The sequence below is a fragment of the Mastomys coucha genome, unplaced genomic scaffold, assembly GCF_008632895.1.
Source record: "Mastomys coucha isolate ucsf_1 unplaced genomic scaffold, UCSF_Mcou_1 pScaffold7, whole genome shotgun sequence".
Classification (NCBI taxonomy): Eukaryota; Metazoa; Chordata; class Mammalia; order Rodentia; family Muridae; genus Mastomys; species Mastomys coucha.
The window spans coordinates 102,833,309-102,854,217 of NW_022196913.1; the positions used below are offsets into that span (position 1 = coordinate 102,833,309).

Sequence of the window (20,909 nt, forward strand, 5' to 3'; positions counted from 1 at the left end):
AGAGAAACCCTGTGTTGAAAAAAAAAAACAACAACAAAAACAAAACAAAACAAAAGGTTGCAGTGCCAGATGTGAGATACCTCCATATGAGTTGTTGGTTGGGTAGGGGGTTCCTCCAAAACAATATAGGCTGTTGCTATTACTTATTTTCTCACTAGATGACAAGACTCTATTGATGAAGACATTGGTTACAGGATATTGAGTCATTAAGCTAGAATTGAGATGAAAGCTTACCTAATGTCAGGTAGCTTTCACAGTGTCAGAAGATGTTATGCAGACAGCTAGGGGAGAAAAGACATCAACTCTTTACACAGCTGTTAGTCACATGAACTATAGTACCAATGGTAAGACAAGATGTGCCCAGTGGGTGTTGTAGTGTTATTATGGTCATGGGGGCAACCAGATACTTCTTACTAGATTTTGTCTGTTCCAGAAGAGGAGTGCATGCCTGGTACTGTAAATCTGATCGATAGTGAAAGGCTGGGAAGTCTTAGGGGGATCTTCTATTGTTGTTTTGTTAAATGCACATGGTAACTAGCTGCCTTCCAAACGTTTATGCTTGTGCCCGTAGATTACTGCTGCTCTCAGCCTTAGTCAGAGAAGCTTGTATTTTTAGTGGGCCATGGTTAACTCGGAGACCCCTAACTGGTAAAAGTACTGAGAATAAGTGATCACCCCACACTCATCTCTGAAGGAAGCCTCTATATCACTCCCCACCAAGACTCAGAGAACATTATAGAAGAGGAAGCAGAAAGAACAAGAGGAAGTGGAAAGGACAAGAGGATGGGAAGGGGTGCCATGAAAAGATGTCTTCTGACCATGAAATAGATGCTACACTCATGAATTCATAGCAGCAGTGGCTCTCTGCTTAAGGCTTACCTGAAACTGGGGCCATCAATATTCCAACTGGGATGCTTACAGCTCATAAGGCTCTGCTCTATAAGGAAGAGCTATAGAATTTAATGGTTGTTGGGTAGGAAGAATCACATTCCTCACTGGTATAGCCACTGTCAAGTTGTACTTGTTCAAATTACCTTCCACTCATGCTCATTTGGGCAATCTCATTGAATTCAATGAGCAACAAGTAAACCAAAAGAGGCAGGAAAGAAGAAGAGTAAAAGCTAAAGGGGTTTGCAACCCTATAGGAAGAACAACAATATCAACCAAGTAGGCGCCCCAGAGCTCCAAGAGACTAAACTACCAACCAAAGGTTCCACATGGAAGGACCCACAGCTCCAGCTGTGAATGTAGCAGAGGACTGCTTTATCTGGCATCAATGGGAAAGGAGGCCCTTGGTCCTGTGAAGGCTTGGTACCCCCAGCATAAGGGAATGCTAGGGTGGTGAGGTAGAGTGGATGGGTGGGTGGAGGAATACCCTCATGGAAGTAAAGGGAGGGAAGATGGGATATGGGGTTTGCGGAGGAGAAACTGGGAAGGAGGATAACAAGAGTGTTTTGGGTACATACCCAGAGTGAAAGAAGAAATAATAATAAAGTTATAAAATCATCATACATTAGAAACTGAGAATAGCTAGATTTTCTCCTAAATATTATTGGGATTTCATATATACATGAATATAAACATTCACACACTACTTGGGAAATTCTATTAAAGAATTAAAAACAGGAAAGCAATAATAATTCCTGTTCAAATTACATGTTGCGATTTCTAGTCCAGAAACAATGCTGAAATAAAACGTCAAGTAATTTACTCCAGTTCATAGAGCTAAGCGCGCAGTGAAGTACGGTTATCAGTTAAGATTTTCATGATCTCTCCTTCTAAGCTACTATACCTTACCGAACACACCCCTCCTGTATACACCTACTTAAAGTCACTTTCCTTTAAGCTCCTAAATGACCTAAATTGTATCTTATTCATGGGTAATCTTCAGTGCCTATCGAAAGCTCTCAGCAGGAGGTGTAGTATGTATTAAAACAAGTAGACAGACAGGAGGGAGGGTTAAGGCCATGTGATGTTAGGTGACAGTTATTTGGCTCTTATTGTTTATGTGGAATAACCCTTGGCCATTGTCTCCTCATCTTTACCATGATTGTAAAGTATATGAACTGGCTTCACATATTTTTATTTCTTTCCTTCTCTTTCTTTGTTTCTTTGTTTCTTTGTTTCTTCCTTCCTTCCTTCCTTCCTTCCTTCCTTCCTTCCTTCCTTCCTTCCTTTCTTCCTTCCTTTCTTTCTTTCTCTTTCTTTCTTCTTCCCCTCTTCCTTCATTCCTTCCTTCTTTATTTATTTTTGCTGTTGTTAGTCTATGTAAAATAAAAGTGAAGGGAGCTCTTTACTAAACTTCCTAAGATTTTTAAGATGCTGACAGTTGAGCATGAAAGCACTGGACATTCTGATTGCAAACAGACATCATATAGATTGCGATTTAGAACAAAGTGGATCTGCTCCAGTGACACATGACATCTAGGTTTTGCCAGCTCCAACTTTCCCTGGTTCTTTCCAAATACTTTTGCATGTGTCATTTTTCTTCACTTCATCTATCTCAACTTATTTTCAGTTGTGAGCACTATAAATTTTGTGTCTGAAATGTCTTCAGTGATTATTACTAGTGATGCAGTCTTGCAAGGATGATTTTGTTAGCAATGGCTTCTTTATAGCCTAGGAAGCTTCAAGAAACTCCTTACTCACAGTTAGCCTCTAAATGCTAAAATTGAGAATTGGCAGGTAGGAAACATAGCATGTGTTCATGTGTACATGGGACAGATGAATGCAGAAATGAAAAGCCAAAATGAAACTTGTTCTGTTTGTAAGCATCTATTTTGCAACAATAGGTGCATGGTAAATTTTAGGAGATTTTAAATTCTCTAAATGCCTTTATGTGTCCATTTTACAAGGAGTAAAATAAATGCCTTTGATGTTCTTCTGGAAGGAGAGGATAGGACAGACACCATCATTGTTACTTCCAGGACTCAAAATGAACATTGTAGGGAAAGCCTTTCCTGGTACCATCATTACTAAGTGAAGTGGGTAATTATTGCTAGAACTGGAAAAGATGAATGGAGAGTACTGATTTTCTGAATTATAAATTTGGCTATTGTTGAGTAGAAGTAAGAACTAGACTTAATTCTATACCTTATGATTTCTATTATAATGCCTAGGCAGATTCAAGTATTTTACCTCTATTTCAAGATGTCAACAAGATTTCATAAATGATACATAAATAGATTTTTGATTAGCAGTTAGAATGTATGTATTAAATAAAAACTATAAGAGAAAGGGATAGTAAATTATGCAAAACAAGGTCTAAATTGTGGTCGAATGGAGTGGCATTATCTGTGAAGTACTGCAAGTAAGTAAAAAGTTGTGCTTACAAGATGAGGTACACACAATTTAAGGACAATAGTGACACACAATTGCAGGCATCTTAGTGAAGTATCAACTTAGTATGAATCAATATTACTATGTGACTCCAAGTGAGCTAATATATTTTTTTAAAGTACTCCTTCATTTTCATTGCCTATTTTGTTCTGCACATACTTAATTGGAAGCCCAGTGCCAAATACTATTAAATGATGAGAATGTGAATCCTAGTGACACTCTTTGTCCTCTAAAGCTCCTGTTGTAATGGAAGAAAAAGACATGGAAATTAATGAGTGTCAACAAGAAGTTAATGCGGTGATGGGGTAGAAAGTGAGAAATAATAACTAAGGCTGTCACCAAGCAGATTATCCTTGAGTTATGTCTTAAGAACTGTGGGTTAGACTTCCAAAAATTGATACATCAACACAGGAGGAGGTATATATAAGAAGGTCATTTGGGGAACAGTATATGAATTCCCACTGCCAAAGTCCATCCTACAATATAACCTGTGAGTTATAGGAGGTAAAACTGAAGAATTTAGTACAGGTCTGAGGAAGGATAGTTCAGATATCCCCAGCAAATGAACGAACTTTAAGCTTCTCAAAGGTAACAGGAAGCCACTGAAGGATTTGAAGAAAGAATACATGTTGACAAGATGGGTTTGGGATGGGGTTCATTATGAAGACAGGCTGGGAGAATGGAACCAAAGTCCTGAGATGAAAATGAAGAACTTTCTAGATTCCTCACATTTGTGGAAGGGAGAGATCAAGTTTAATAGTAGTTGTCAACACTGAGCCAATGATTACCAGGTTTGATCCTTTGGAAGAACATTCCTATAGAAAAGGAACAGGTGTTATTCTCACTTCACTGTTGAGGACAGCAAGGGCTGAAGAAGCTGGAATCATTTTAAATGAACTCAGTCAAGTTCACAAATGTGGCAGGTGAAAAAGCTGAGATGTGAATCCAAGTGGTTTAACTCCAAAACTGAGATTCTTAAGCAATTCACTATAGTGCTTCCTGGGAAAGAATGCTAAGGAGTACAAGTGTCTTGTGACTGATATGACACTAAAGAGGAAGCCACTCCTATTTTGGGCTCAGTATTATCTCCTGAGACAGAAGGTTGTCATGAGCAGATGAGAGAAAATAGTCTCAGGTACTAGGATTGTTCCAATGGAGAAGTGACCAGGATGCCTCACCCAAGGTTCTTTGTGATTGCCATATTTTATAATCACTCTGCCGTTCTCCAGAGAAACAGGAGCAAGCTGAAGAAATGTCCCAATGAGCATGAACTAAGTATGTTCTAACTAAAGCACTAGGTAAGTCTTATTGGCCTTTGATGGCCAGGGGGATGCAGTCTCGTTTGATCTATATACTTCAGCTGAGACCGAGGCTAACTGTGCTTTTCATTTCTTTCCAGCTTGACTCTATTGGTAGCTGAGAATGAGGGAACACAAAACTAATTAATGGCAGACATTTAGAGAGGATGTAGCTGAGAGAAGGGTTTGACTCTTGGCCATGAGTTTGGAATTATGTTTACTTTTACAATCCTTACTTAGAAGTTACTAACTTTTCCTCAAAACACTTTTAATAATAGTGATAATGATAATAATAAAAAAGTAAACCTCTCTCCTTAGAAGGAGATGAGACTAAGAATGACCGTTCTATGTGATAAGCACATTGAGTTACACTAGCCCAGGGGCAATGCTATGGAACAAACTGTGTCTCCCTTCATTGGTTAAAGCCACAACCTTCATTATAACTGTATGTGGAGTTAGAGTCTAAAAGGAGATTGCTAAGGACAGATGAAGTTATAACACTGGGGGTTTTCACCCAATAGGCTCGATGTGCTTATAATAAAGGGAAGAGGTCCTAGATTTATTCTGATCACATTTTTTGGAGGGCCCAGCAAGAAGCCCTGTCCATTAAGTGTTGTGATGACCGCCCTCCCCGTCCAATGCAAACAAAAAATTTATATTGAACTTTACTTGTGGGCAGTTTGAGGTTTATGGAGGGAAGAAACTTTCTAATAAAGTAGTCTGGATTAAAGCTTTAAGCCATTGCTGCTTCCATTAATGCTGAAGATCTAGGAGTGCAAAACACACAGAACACAGGGTATACATGCATAGCACATTAATGTCTGGAAATGTAAAACAATTGTTATATCTTGTGAATAATCATATAATGAACATGAGTGAACAACCTGCATATATTTCAAAAATATTTATGGATAACAAAGACACACATTTATACAGGATTGCCATTTGGCCTTTAAAAAGAAGGAAATTTGATGTTTGTTGTAATATAGATGAATCTGTTGCATGAATTAAGGCAGGCATAGAAAGCTAGATGTTCTCAGTTAGATGCGTAATCTGAAATTGTTGAACTTTATAGAAGTAGATGGTAAAGTGACATTTACCAGAGCTGGAAATGGGTATTAAATTTTTTTGGTCAGATTATATCAACATTCTGCTAGGCCAGAGAGAAAATCAAGGTCTATTGTACACTATGGAATAAGAGACAATATGTTATATATTCTGTATATAGTGTGGTATATTGGGAAAGTGCTAAATTGATTTTTAAGTGCCCTCATTACAAAAATAAGTGTTAGGCTATGCATGCTAATTAGCTCCACTTGGCTATTCTATAAAACATTCATCTATAAAAATTATGTTGTCCAACATGAGCAGTGATAATTTACTTGTCAATTAGAGATGATGCAAACTCTTAGAAATTTAGCAGGAAAAATGTGACTAGTTTCATAGAAACATGGCAAAGAGTATGTATGACCTGGCTACTTAAGTCAAATGGCCAACAGATAAGGAAACTGTGCATAGACTTACTTATAACTAGAGAATAGTAAATTTAAAAAGTGATATAAAGCACAGTTCTAGGCTAGGGAGATCACTCAGTGGGTAAAGCGCCTTCTGCATAGGCATGAGGACTAGAATTTGAATCCCCAGGACCTATGTTTTAACAAAAAAGCTATACAGGAGTGAATAGATGTAATCTCAGCACTAGGGAGTAAGACAGAGGGTAATCAATGATAGGCTTTCCCAGGGTTAAACTGTCTAACTAGACTGGGTTCAACAGCAGACTGAAATTGGGGATAATATCTGATGCCAAGTTGGGCTTCAGTGTGTGTGCATGTGTACATGTGTGCATGTGTATACATGTATGTATTTGAACTATACACACAAACATGTTCATACACATACATATGTATGCTATGTACACCAAAAAATAGACATCCATGAATCCAGCAAGATTTCAAAAGTCTAACAGCAGCAATGGCAAAAGAGCAACAGGGCCATTGCCTATAAGAGGAAAATTGCTAGAATCATGTTGGAAAGCAATTTGGCAATCTGATATTGTTTTCAAATAGTGAATTCAGTTAACCTACAATCCAGCAAGTGCGTTTTACCACAAAGCCCTAGGAGACACATGCAAACAAAACTAGGAAGAGCCTGACTTTCTATTAATAGGCAAAACGTTAACTTATATTTTTATATATTGACACTATAGAGTATGTACAGATTTCAGGCAAAATGGACTAAATCTATAGGTATCAACTGATGTGGATCTTAAAAAGATAACACTCTATGACAATGCCAACACAAGTATAAAAACACCATTGGATTTCAAAGATGCAGATGCCAAACATAAACAACTGGAGTGGATACATTCAGTGTTTTGGACTGAGGAGATTGCTCAGTGGTGATGACATGCACACATGATGACTGGAGTTCAGAGCCTCAGAACACATCTAATCACTGGGATGCACAGCAGCCTGGCTGTAATTCCAGCCTCAAAAGGTAGAGAAAGGGTCTCCATAAGTAAGCTGGATAGCGAAACCAGCCATGTCTGTGGATTTTATTGAAGGACCCCTGCATCAGTGAATAAGATAAAAGAACTATTGAAGACTATTCCTTGCACCAACCTCAGGCCTTCACATCATGCGTGACACACATGTGCACTCACACACATGTGAACACACATGCATGAAAATAGAAAGAAATTAACAACAACAAAAATTCCTTAATTCAGCAAAACAGTTGATTGTTTTTGGAAGAAAGACGAGATTAGTAACAGATAAGGGAATCTTAACACTGTTTGATATTTTTTGTTCTTTGATACAGAAAATAACATGGCTGATGACTACTGTTCACTTTCAGGGCTGACTCATGGGCATGTAGACCAGACACTTTGGGAGATTTATTGGATTTTCTTGGCCTTTACCCTCTCAGAATATTAGAAATTTATTCTAGCTAGACACATGTTCTTCCTATCCTTGATCCCAGTCAGCCTGGTATTTGATGTCTGGTTCTTCCTGAACAAGGTCTGGTTTGATTCACTGGCTATTGAGTAGGTCAAGTAATGTCTTTAGAAATATATCCAGAGATTGAAGTGTGGTCAAAGCAGGGAAGAAGGGTGAAGGAGCCAGAAGACACATTCTTCTGCCTTATTCCACTCTTGAGTTACTTTTCTCCATCCCTGCTGACACTTCTGGTAGCTGACTGAGTGGACCTTCCAAGGCATGGGCTGAATCTCTTAACAACTTATGCTGCCTGAGTCATCAACCATCATCCTCTTCTCTGGTATCAGCTCCCTTCTCACTCTCATTGTCCTGGAACTGTTTCAGTCTCGAAGCTGGCTCTCAGGCTCTGTGCTCTAAGGAATCTTGACTTATATGTTACTCCTTGCATTTTTCTAAGTTTCAGAGATAATAATGAAGGATCAAAACTGCTCAATGTACAGTGATTACTTTTTTTTTTTTTACCAATATTGCTATAGTTAAATTAAAATTAGATCCCACAGGCCTCTCAGTACTGCTAATGTTGAGGAAATTAATTATTAGTTGTAGAGGAAGTCTAAGCTACCCACATCCAACTTAGTCCAAATTTTACTATTATGATTAGTCTATAGCTTGTATGTTGAAAATTCGAGATTTTTCCCTACATATGTAAGCTGGACAGTGTTTGAGCTGAAATACGTTCATAACAAGCCAATCACTCAGTTTCCATAAAACTATCACTTGCCCAGTGTTTTCATTTTCATGATAGCCGGGCACATAAGCATTGTGATGGATACTTACTCTCCACTGTGGTTCAGGTTGTCATAACTCAGAAAGAGACCTGCATAGATGGTCTCTGTCAGCAGGGCATAGATGGCAATCATAATGAGAAGCACAGCCAGCTTCAGGACAGAGTTGAGTCGTAGAAATACTGCACAGGTCACCATGGCCAACACCCCAGTGAAGACAAAGTACTGCAAACAGAGAACAAAGGTGCTCAGATTCACAGGAACCTCTGAGTTTCCTCTCTTAGCTCAGCTGCCCGCTTGTCTCTAGGAATTCAAACTGAACCCTCCCTCCTACTGCCCAGAGTCTCTGCTCCTTGTCTCTATAAGTAGCTCCATCATTCACATGATTCCCCTCCAGCATCATCTTTGTAAAAATACGTTTTTATCATTTTATCTGTTCTGTCTGCATGTATGTATACTACAAACGTGCCAACTGAAGCCTGAAGATGGTGTCAGATTCTGTAGTATTGGATTTACAGATAGCTGTGAACTGCAAATGGTTGATGGGATGAGAACCCCAGTCCTCTGGATGAGCAGCCAGGGCTCTTGACCATTGAGCCATCTCTCCAGCTTCCTAGTCTTGTCTTTGATGCCTCCTTCTTTCCCATGTCCCACAGTCAGCCATCTTTAGTTTTTAAGTTCTACTTTATACTCTTAACTGATCATCACTACCACCGTCTGCCCCCAGCTTTTTCGATCAATTCTCCTTGTTTCCATTCTCAGAAGCAGCTTGGGAAGAATTTTTTTTAATACCCTCCCACACACATTTATGTATGTATGTATGTATGTATGTATGTATGTGTATGTACATGAGTGCTAAAACGTACACATGGAAGTCAGATGATCACTTGTTGGAGTTAGGGCTCCCCTTCCACAAAGTGGTTTATGGAATTTGAACCCAGACCATTAGGTTTGGTTGCAAATGCCTTTATTCACTGAGCAATCCTGTCATCTATCCTCCATTTTTTCCCATCTAAACCTGCTCCTGGGCTTCAGCATCTCTAAGCTCACACTTGCATTCTTTCTCTACCTAGCATTTCTGAAACACCCATCTGACCATGTTCTTTACCAGAAATCCCTTCTTTGCTCTCTAAGCCCACAAATTCCCACACAGCAGAGCTCACAGTAGCATTTTCTTCCACTCTTTAGACCCACCTCTCACATCTCAGTTGTTTGATGCTCAAATCTCATCCAGGTGAGTAAGCTTTGTATCTCCTCACATGTGAGGTGTCCTTTCCTCTGAGAAGTACCCCCTGTCCGCAACCTACATTATACCTCACAGAGATATCTCCCATTCTGTGCTGAGCATTACTTCTCAAATTGCAAATTTGAAATCAGCTAAGAACTTGAATAGGGGATTAATCTCGTAGTGTCCACACAGACAGCTTTCAGCATTCTGTGGGAAACACCTTGCGTACTTTCTTTACAGAACTATCCTGGCATATTCAGGATGTTGAGTTTAGATTGTGATTAGTAAAATTCATATTGTCATAGCACCATTTTGATCTCAAAATCTGAACATATTTTTTTTGAAGTATTCAACAACTCACAGCTCTCACTGTATAGGTTAAGAATCCAACAGCCATAGTGCCAAGTAAACGGTTCATGATCTTGAAGCTAGAAAAAGGGGTCTCTGTAATCTAGACATAGCCAGCTCGAATTAGTGTGATTCTAGTAGTAATGTGGGGTTTGATCATACTACAGCTGTCCTGTACATATTTTTATCTCTTTTCTATTACATAGAAAGACACCTTTTATATGGATAGGGAGATAGCTAAGAGTTCTAAAAATATTTGAAGAAGTAGTATGAATTTCCTAAGTGACACTAACTCATTTATGTAACCTTTTCACAAATATGCACAGATAAATGTAGACAGTGTCCCAGGTGATTTCTCACTGAGGACAAGCCTCTGTAAGTCAGCATATGGGGCAGGCTAAGAAGAGAGTCAGGCACTGCCTCTGCCTTAAGGCCTTTGCTTGGTGCATCCCTTACCTTGTCTGTTTTTCCTAATAAACCCACTTACCAATCCTTGTACTAATGGGAGGATAATCTATCTTCAGTTGCCCTCTAAGGTCTTTTTATGGGCAAGATTTCTATATAGGTCACTCTGATGCCTTTGTGCAAGAAGCCATGTGTAAAGAGACCAGATGCAAAAAGAGCTCATTCTGCACAATTTTCTCTATTCAGAGAAACTTCCAGGATGCTCCATTTTAAAACAGGCTACAGGGAAGAAAAATAGATCCAAGGGGTCTTCATTGTTGCCTTCAGCACAGCACAGGGTTATGCCTGGCTGTGTTGATTTAAATTATAATTCATGCATTATATCAAAACCTATGGAAATGATTATGTCATTGCAGCAAAAAATTTTGGGCACACTCTAGTTAAATAAAAATGTGGTGCTCGTTTATTGAATGCCCATTGTAATTAGGACAGGTGATAGATAGGCATTGGAAGTCCAGTAAATGAAATAAATATCTGAGACCTAAAGGAAATCATAGTAAAAGTAAATATGAGGCAGACATGTAAACATGCAACATGACTAACTGTGATAGGTGTATAAAGGCAAGAGCAAGCATATTTCATGGAGAGAAGGCATGTCTAAAAAGGGGAAGAAGAGGTGAGTTTGTAGACAGCAAGTAGAAAGACAAAAGAATCTAATTCCAGTGTATATGGAGTAGGGTGCTGGAAGGATTAATTCCTTTGATTAAACAAAAGACCCATGCAACTAATCACAAGAATAACTGGTAAGAGAGGCCAACAGAATCCATGCCATCTTCCTGCTTTCTCTATCTATCCTTATGAATCTTCAAGGCATCTGAAGTCATATTTTCACAGGGGATTAGTGGTTTTCTGTTTAATGGCCTTGATCAATTGTGTTAACAGGTTTCTCCCATCTCTATCCACAGAAAAGAATCAACACATTGACTTGAATGGTTTAGCTAAACTTCTACTTAAGGTTGAGACTTCTGAAAGCACTACATACAAGAGGTATGAAAGACAATGAGGTCCTGCACAATACCTCTGTTCCTTTTCTACCTCGAGTGAGTAGTGGGAGGTAAGGCTAGGAACTAAATAGAGGACAGCAGCAGGGGGTACAGAAGTATCATAGCTTTGTGTAGCAATGTAAAACCTCTTTTCTTCGGTCTGGATCCATCAATTGTATGTTTCCTATAACATGGTAGATTCTGGACCCAATATCACTTGTTACTGAGTTTCTGTCTAGCAAAAGATAGTCTTTAAACTCTTGTTATGTTACCTCACGGAGACAACTGTGCTTAGAGTCACACACTTATCATTATTTAGCTACAAGTGTATGTGTGCAAGGAACCCCTGGAGAATATGTAAAAACATATGAAGATCAGGGTTTGAGGGGATGATGTAGAGAAGAAATAGTGAAAATATTTAATAGGGAAAGATAATAGTGAAAAGCCAAGAGGCCAAAGGATGAGATGTACTCTTCTGAGGCTTCTCAGAACATTTGAATGACAACAAAGAAAGGTTTCAAAATAAAACTGTAAAGGAGGATATTTATATCTATCTGCCTATCTATCTATCTATCTATCTATCTATCTATCTATCTATCTATCTATCATCTATCATCTAATAATGTCATATGTGCCCACAGTTAAAATACAGCTCTTTGATGAATTATTTTCTCTTATAGAATATGCTACTGCTATTTTAGCATTCTCTATGTTGTAAGTTGTTTTGAATTCAGTTCTTATATCCAATGCAATCTGTGATCTCTAGAGCAATGAAGTTCTCTGTTTCTTCTGGATATTTTAATGGCATGAGTTGTGAAAGAGGTTATAAATGTAACATTTCTCTAGTTTTAACACCATCATAATTTTCCCCTTGTAGTGTCTATGAATTCAACATTCTGTGTATTGGAACAGTGTTATTATTTTATTTTATTCCAAGATAATCAAATGTGTGTCATTTGTTTGTGGAGGTGATTGTAAAAATTGGGGTTCTTTTTCAATTTTGTTGCCCATAAGTTTAGGCACCACCACTCACTGAATACATTTGTAACACAGAACTTCTTAGAAAATAGTGATTTAAAATCTGTTTGAATGTATATCAAGTCATTCTATTACAGTATTTGTTAATATATAAATTACATAAATATACATACTACAAAGTATTTGTCCTGGGAAAAATCCACAATTCTATTAAGAAAAAGGAATGAGAATATCTATTCAGAAAAAAGAGATTCAATAATAAGATAATTTGACCTCTATAATTTTTAGATGCTGCAGTGTACCTCACACTGGCATGTGAAGAAAAGGAAGGTAACTCAGGATGAAGAATGAATTATGTCTGGATGTATAGTCACAAAAATTGGCAGTGTGAGAGCCCAATGCTAAATGAACTCAATATAAAATGGGATAAGTTTAACAGGGTGGGATGTATATTATCTCAAGGGTAAGCTCCTGGAGCACAGACTAAATGAGTATAGTCATATGTTTGTTGGGGACATATTCCATGTAAAGTACTCTAAAATGACCTATCATACCCCATGTTATTCAATAGTTAACACAACTCAAGCTGAAATTATTCTTTCAACAGTTCTAAGGAATAGGGTGTGTCCATGGAGAAGTTCTCTACTTCTGGATACTCAAGATTCTCTTTTCTTAGATAATACACTGACATGGGAAGTCCTGAATAAAGCTAACTCCTTCAAGTCTGAAAATCTTGGATTCCCATGACTTGACAAATTATAAAGGGATTTATTATCATGAAACAAACTTCATTCACACCAAAGCATGCATTTGTTAATACACGACTTTTAACGAAGGTCCTTCTATGCTCCAGCTTGGATGGCACAACATTCATGTTACAACACTATAATAGCATACCACAAATTATCTTGGCAACACACAATATTTTTTTCTTATAAGAGGTGCAAGAGTAACTACACCATCACAACTGTAGGAGGAATTGAGTATTTGCACACACAACTCAGACAGATTGAACTCTCTGTGACCATTTGGGTTCTGCCCAAACCCATGCCATCCTCCACTCACACTTGTGGGAGGGAAAGAAATCAAGAAGACCGTTTTCAACAGTCACCATAGTTCAAGGGAATAATCCAAATACTCATTGACTCATATGCACAACCTGATCTCTAGCAACTCCAGATCATGCTGTAAGTGCCATGTAAGGTACAGGAAAAACATGGAGTTGCTCCAGCTCAACCTCAGTCTGGGTTCCATGAATGTTCAAACAATGAAGATGGCATAATCTAGGGGTCACCAGTGGTGCTCATGGAATTCCTTCATCATATTCTAAGCTGGTTTTTAGGCCAAGTTATCTTAAGAAAGAAGCAGTGTGTGTGTGTGTGTGTGTGTGTGTATGTGTGTGTCTGTGTTTCTATGTGTGTGCATTCATGTGACTGTTTCATGATGTGATACAATGTTATATTTGAGTGGTCATGTTTGCCTATTTTATAAAATCTGTTGTAGTTCTTATCATTTTTGGTGTATAATATACCTACCTATTCTTGATTTGTTCACTTAATTTTTCCTTTATTACTAGTTTTGAAAAATCTGATTTGTGTGTGTGTATGTGTGTGTGTGTGTGTGTTTACTGTTTCTTGTGTCTGGTATTTGTTTAGGGATATTTTGATTTATAATTTTCATCAGACTTGGAAAAGAAGTGCTGGTTAATTCTTTAGTTTGCTTCTTTTTGTGAGAGAGGACTCAAACTATGCAGCTGTAAAATTGTTTAAAATTGTTTTTAGTGTTGGTCTTAAGGCCTATTTTATTTAGTAATTTATTTTTAATACTTCTATTGCTATTTCACCAATTTTGCTCCTTTGGTTTTGTTTACAATGTCTAATCTCACTTTCTTGTAGTGTAGTTTCTTTTTATCTCACATTTTATAGTGTTTACCTCACCTTTTATAGGTTATTTAAACATATGCAATAAATTATTATTATTATTATTATTATTATTATTATTATTATTATTGTTTTACCATTATTTTGTTTTTTTTTTTCAAGACAGGGTTTCTCTGTTTAGCCCTGGCTGACCTGGAACTCACTCTGTAGACCAGGCTCTCCTTGAACTCAGAAATCCACCTGCCTCTGCCTCCCAAGTGCTAGGATTAAGATGTACATCACCACTGCCCAGCATAAAATTATAATAATTATATTATACAGTCAGTTCTATCTTGATTTCTCATCATTGATTCCTCTCTTCATTATAAATCACAGTTCTTTTAAATGTCTGGCTATCATTGACTGGAGTCTAGTCTCAGTGACTTTATTTTCTCAAATCCTGGAGGTTTTTAAAATTGCTATGTGTGCTCTTAAGATTCATTCTTAAATATAATTGAATCACAGGAAATCACAAGGCTTCATTTTTAGAATTTACGTTTACAACTTTTTAAAGAAAGAATCAGAGCAGAGTATCATCTAGGAATAGACATTTAAAACAACTGAATCTGTAGCCCCTGCACTGCTCAGTGTCTAGTAGACTGTGACGTGTTTTAGTCAGTAAGGTGACACACACTATTTTCAGCCCATGTGAGTTACAGATACTGATGCATTCTGGTGGTTATTTCCACATCACTAGTTTCTCATTTGCCTGTGCTGATTGGATACTCTGAAGCTGAGTCTCTCTGTGCAATCCTTTCCTCTATGGTGGTATGTTCTACAACCTCTAAGCCATCTTACTCTCTCCTGACTCTTACCTGTCTATTCTCAAGGCAAGAAATCACTGCTTTTCATTTGGGCCCATCTCCCTGAAGTATGGTCTGAACAAAGCTCACACTATGCCAGGACTCACTCCATTTGCTTCCTACCTTTTGGGACTTACTGCCTTCATTGCTTTGTAGTCAGTATCTTGAAAGCTACTGTTTCATGTGTTCTGTTTACTTGTTTCTATTAGTCCCAAGGGGAAATGGAGATATTGCCCTGTGATTTATCAGATGGGTGGCTTCATTTTTTCTGAAAAATTGTTAAAGAGACATTAGGTTCTGTTTTGAGGCTGGTGTCTGGGTAATTTTATAGTAACATTACAATATTTATTTTCCACTCTTAAAAACCTGTATAAATATGAAGGTGCTTGAAACATGTCCTAACTGAATAGGTCAATGTACGAAGAGTGGTGTGCAGGTACTAAGATGATGCCTGCAGTGTTTGTGATGGGGCAGGACAGAGAGGCTTGAAGATGATATCAACTCTAAAGAGTGACTCCCAGAAGCAGGACTCAGAGAGAGAAACCTCTACTGGAGGTCCTGCTCTCTTGGATCATTTATAGCATAGCAAGCCCCAGCGACTCACTCTTACAAACAGTGATCTTTTGGGGTAGAGAGAAACAAAAGCATGCAGGTTTGATTCTGAAAGATTTTCCTACTGAGCCTCTTGAGAGCCAAAAGAAGGTATTGAAAATGACAACCTTCTGGTTTTACACATGTGATCTACATTCATCTTATAGACTGATATGTTTTCCTTCCTCAGTTGGAATGTAACTTATTTTCCCTGATTTTCTTTATTTTCACTATTTTTCAGTATGGGACAAGCTTTGAATATGGAGCTAAATTATTACTATTATTACCTTTTGCATCACATAACAGCTTTGTGTTTAGAAAAGATAATCCAAATTTTGTAGTAGGCTTTCAACTAGGTATGGTTTCTCACAGGGTAATATGCAGGCATCATATCCATAGCAGAGGAAAGCAAGGCTCAGAGAGATGGCACATTTTGCTTGGGGAGAGACCCTAATGTATGCTGGGAGCTAGAGTAGGCTTTCAGAGTTTCTGAATGTCTAAGTTCTTTTAGTTTAGCAGACAGGAGCCTAGAGAGACAACTAGGTACACAGACTGAAGTGGTAAACTGTAGGTCAAGCCAAGTGGTAGTCATACTGAAGAATTTGTTCTTTGACTGTCATTTACTGACTTCTGAGTAAGATTGGTTATAGGGGAAGGCTCTATGTCTCCACTTTGGGTTCATTTGGACTTTTTACTTGATTTCTGTTTTAAAGTATATGTATGAACACACGACTATGCTTATTTATAATGTATATCGATAGTGCACACAAGACCTTTAAACAGGTAATAATATGTAGTGTAAGACATTTAATATGTAAATCTTGTTTTGTTCCAGGTGTTTCCTAAGTACTCAATTCTTTTAAATGGAAATATTTTTTAAATTATATTTATATATATGTATAATAGAATGGTTATATATATATATTATATATCACTATAATAGAATGATAAATCCAGAAGTAAATACTTTATATGGATGTATTTGCTTAATTTTTATAACTTTCCTGTGAGAATTACTTTTAACTTTATTTTATATTTGTGGAGTCTGAGGTGTAGAGATAACACTCATCATAAAGCATGATGACCCCTTTCTTAGAGCTTTAAAAAGTCAATGAATGCTGTGGTCCTGAGACTTGGAGCTCAGATGTATGTCCAAGTATAGAGAGTTGACTTAGAGTGATGGGTGACACAAATTAGCATGCCGTGAACACTGGCTTCATGCCAGATACGTGCCAGGAGCTAGCACTTGCCAATTAAATAGACAGCAAGGTATTCATTTTCCCATTTCACAGATGAGGAAACAAGCAAGAGAAATTGATTGCAAGTGAAATCCAGCTTAGACCAGCTCTGACTCTCCACATCTTAGCTTTCCTTTCCCCTTAGTTTTGGGGTTCTTTATATACTCTTCAAAACAAGAAGTTCTTAGGAAGCTGGGAACACACAGAATCTCATACATTGAGGAGGAACCAGGTTCTGTGGTCTTCCTCATCTATCCTTGCACATCCCAGGAAGAGTCTGTTTTCTCCTCCTCTGACTAGGATAAAGAATAAGGAAGGAAGCTATAGTACAAGTGCCAGCACCACGCCATTATAATTGAGTTCAAAGAGAAAGAAAGGACAGGAAGAGGTGAGGAAGCAAGCAAGGCAGAGAAGGTAAGATTGTGATTGAGCAGGCTACTCTCTGAATACTAATTTTATTACAACATGGTAGCATTAGCAGCCTCTTTCATGGGACTACATGGAGGATTCAATGGTTCTCAGTCCAATTCCTAGACCCAGGGAGACCACCTGGAGCCTTTTCTCATCTTACACATTGGTAAGCTCTCTGAGGATGCCCCCTTTTAGAGAACAAGCCTACCCATGGTCCTCTTAATATGGGATTAGAGTTTCCCAGGGCTACGACACAATGTCTTTCTTGACAGAGAATCTCTAATATATACAGGTCTAGACTAACAGATCCTATAGACTGACCTGAAAGTCCATGGATCAGTAAGTAGCTCTGTGGCCAAATAAACATGCACAGTGATGACAGGCATCCTAATGAGATGTCTTCAGACCCAGAGGTTCTCTGGAAACTCTCCCTACTACTTTGGAGTAAGTTTAGCTGTATTTTTTTGTATTTTTCTTTTTCTATTTTCTTTATCCTTCTTTATGCATTTTCTATTTTCCTTCCTTCTTTCCTTCCTCTTTTATTCCCCTTTCCTCTCTTCTTTCTTTCTTTCTTTCTTTCTTTCTTTCTTTCTTTCTTTCTTTCCTTCTTTTTTCTCTCCCTTCCTTCCTTCCTTCCTTCCTTCCTTCCTTCCTTCCTTCCTTCCTTCCTTCCTCTGTTCCTTTCTCTCCTTCTTCCTTTCCTCCCTCCCCTTTAACACTGTTGGAGCAGTAAATTTATTCAATCACAGAGACCCTGGCACATTCTCCTACAGAATTTTATAGGTGACGTTAGATGAAATTATCAGGAAAGGAAGAGACAAAAGAAATAGATTAATGGAAAGCAGGAAAGGTGGGAAAGTTAGGAAGGGAGGAAGAAGAATGGAGAGAGAAGTAGGGAAAGCTAGTTAAGGGAAAGATGCAAAAGACAGAGCAAGAAAGAGGACAGAGAAGCAGAGGGCATGAGGGAAGAAAATGCCAAGGGAAGAGGAAAGGAAGGAGGAAGAGGCAGAAGGAACAAGGGTTCTGGAGTAGTCTCTAAGACCATTTAGCCAGTGTGTGCTCCTGAGCTGGTGGAGATGTTCACCTCTCACCACTGGGAGCTTGCAAATAAATACCTCTGGGTAGGAGCAGATATCTGTAAACACAGCTGAGGAATTGAAAGTCAGGTTCTTCAAGGGTATCGACTTGTCAAAATCACACCACAGCTGCGAATTAAAAAAAAAAAAGAAGAACAACAACAAAAAACAAAAAGACACAGGAACAACAGTCAGTGTGAGTGTTGGGAGTGGAGCAGTGTGCTAGTTGCTGCTGGCCTTCAGCCAAAGGCCCAGGGTAGGAGGGACTAGAGGGGCTTGCCTGCCAGGAGGAGGCATCAGTTTCTAAAAGCTTTTGCAAGCTAATCACGAAACTGGGTTAAGATGGCTGTTTGCCCTGTCGCTTTGGGACACTGGAGTGTGTTTGTGGGACACAGAAAAGACTTGAATAGTTGGAGAAGAGGCCTGGGTAACTTGATTGCCTGTCTCCAGATTCAAAGTTGGGAGAGTTTAAGCAACCTGAAGGGGCACATTTTCTAGAAAGGCTCTTGAGGTTGGAGTGCCGTGCATCTTCCAGGGCAGATGTTTCTGCTGAAGGCATTCCAGTGTCACAACTACTGGGTGAAAACCTTCTCTGTGCCAAACACTTTATTCAAAAAGCCCCACAATCATCTTGTGAGGTACTTGCTGTTGTTATCCCCAATTTACAACTGAAAAATATGAAACTCTGAGAAGTAAAGTAACTTGACCAGGGCCACCACGCTAGTGATGGGTAGATCTGAGAATCAAATGCAGGTCTATCTGACTCCAAAGCTTCCTAGCTTCCTGCCACACCAGTGATGCAGTGACATCAACCTAGAGCCATCCGAGTCTTTTCCAAATGCTGTCCCACAGCAAATCTACCTCATTAAGAATTCAAATCCTGGCTACCACCTCATTTCATGCAGATCAGCAACTTCTTATGCATCAGTTTCAATTGACTCACACTATTCAACATTTGTCAGATGACCACATCATGGAATGATGGTTTTCCCTTTATTTGTCCCTTTGACTCTTTTATAACAAGGTCAACTATAGAGCTTAAACAGTGAGCTAGAGGCAGTCTGAACCTCCAAGTCAGATGACAACTGGTAAAGTCTACAGCTTGAGTCACTGAATGCTCAGGGACCCGAAAGGCACAATGATACTTTTATCCACAAGATGATGCTTCAAATAGACTATTTCTACATGCCAAGGCTATGACCAGGATTAGACCAAGCATCTTTGAAACCTAGCTGCCTGGGCCACAGACAACACGGACTGTACATATACAGAAAATACCTGTTACTCTCATGATCGGACTATATAGAGAAAATGAAGCCATTGAAATGTGGTTCATCAAATTAAAAACAACCGTGATTATTAGGGCAGTTGGAGTTTCATCTGAGTTCTATGTGCCCCAACACATATGAGCCTTTAGAAAGTCATAGACAAAACATTGCACCTTCCTGAAATGCAGTTTCCTCATCCATCAAATGTGGAGAATAATACTCACCTACTGTTGCACATAGTAGGTACTCAGTAAAGACAGCTATTTCATTTTCATTTCCCCATTGTGCCCTCCACCCAGAGATATATTTTAGCATATTAGATGAGAATGAGTCATGGAGTCAGACAGACATTTTTAGTAAGTTATTTCATATCTCTGAGCCTCAGTTGCTTCAGCCATAAAGTGGGGATAAAAGAGACTTAACTCATAGGGTTTATGTGGGTTATTAAGTATAAAAAAGATGTGACAGTGCTCCCTCAGTGCATGGCACATAGCAGGTAGATCTGGTACTTAATAAATAAATAAATGACAATTTTTATTTACCATTATAAACTATTGACCATTGACAAAACTGAAGGCCTATGAAGGTCCTTTGGAACAAGTCACCTCCCCTGGTGGGTTAAAGATAGCTTCCCCACAGTAAAACACATAGTTCTGACAGGGGTGATTATTTTATTGTCTGTTCCTGAACTTGGGGCTAACTGGCACATAAAGATAAGGTACTGAGGCAGGGCAATGCAAGAAGTTGCTGGCTCCATAAGCTCTTGATTCTGGACTCTATAGTAGATACCATAGAACTGAGGGGCTTGGTGGATACTTACAATATTTAGGATGGCTCCCAGGAAGTTAATCAAGATGGAAGCAAAGATGATGACATTTCGGGCCAGATAGGTCTCATTAATCCAACAGCAGGTTTTGCGGAGGATGAGGGGCAGACACTTATAGTCTTCTGCTGTGGTGATGAGGACCAGGGCAGAGTGCAGCATGATGAGGATGGAGAACTGGATAGTCATAGGCATCAGCCTGCAGAAAACACAGAATGTGAGTCATATGGGCACAGGCCACCCCATCCCCACCCAACTGCCCTGGCAACCTTGCTCATGTTCTTTATTCACTACCCTGTGTACAGTTCCTATGGAAGAAACATTTGTTTTTTCCTTTCCTTTCTCCCCCTATCTTTCACCCTTCCTTCCTTCCTTGCTTCCTTCCTTCCTTCTTTCCTTCCTATCTATCTATCTATC

At 38.7% G+C, this 20,909-nt stretch overlaps 1 protein-coding gene across 2 annotated transcripts in view; it reads right to left on the reverse strand.

Moving 5' to 3' along the window:
• Adcy8 (adenylate cyclase 8) overlaps window positions 1-20,909 on the reverse strand; it is a 217,131-nt gene that overhangs the window by 31,994 nt on the left and 164,228 nt on the right. The window contains exons 10-12 of one of the 2 annotated variants that reach the window (XM_031358847.1): window positions 20,490-20,691; window positions 18,441-18,530; window positions 8,414-8,586 (exon numbers count right to left, since the gene is read on the reverse strand). In XM_031358847.1, the coding sequence (XP_031214707.1) occupies window positions 8,414-8,586; window positions 18,441-18,530; window positions 20,490-20,691 (465 nt within the window). The remainder of the gene's footprint in view (window positions 1-8,413; window positions 8,587-18,440; window positions 18,531-20,489; window positions 20,692-20,909) is intronic. The other variant, XM_031358848.1, reaches the window with a different exon arrangement.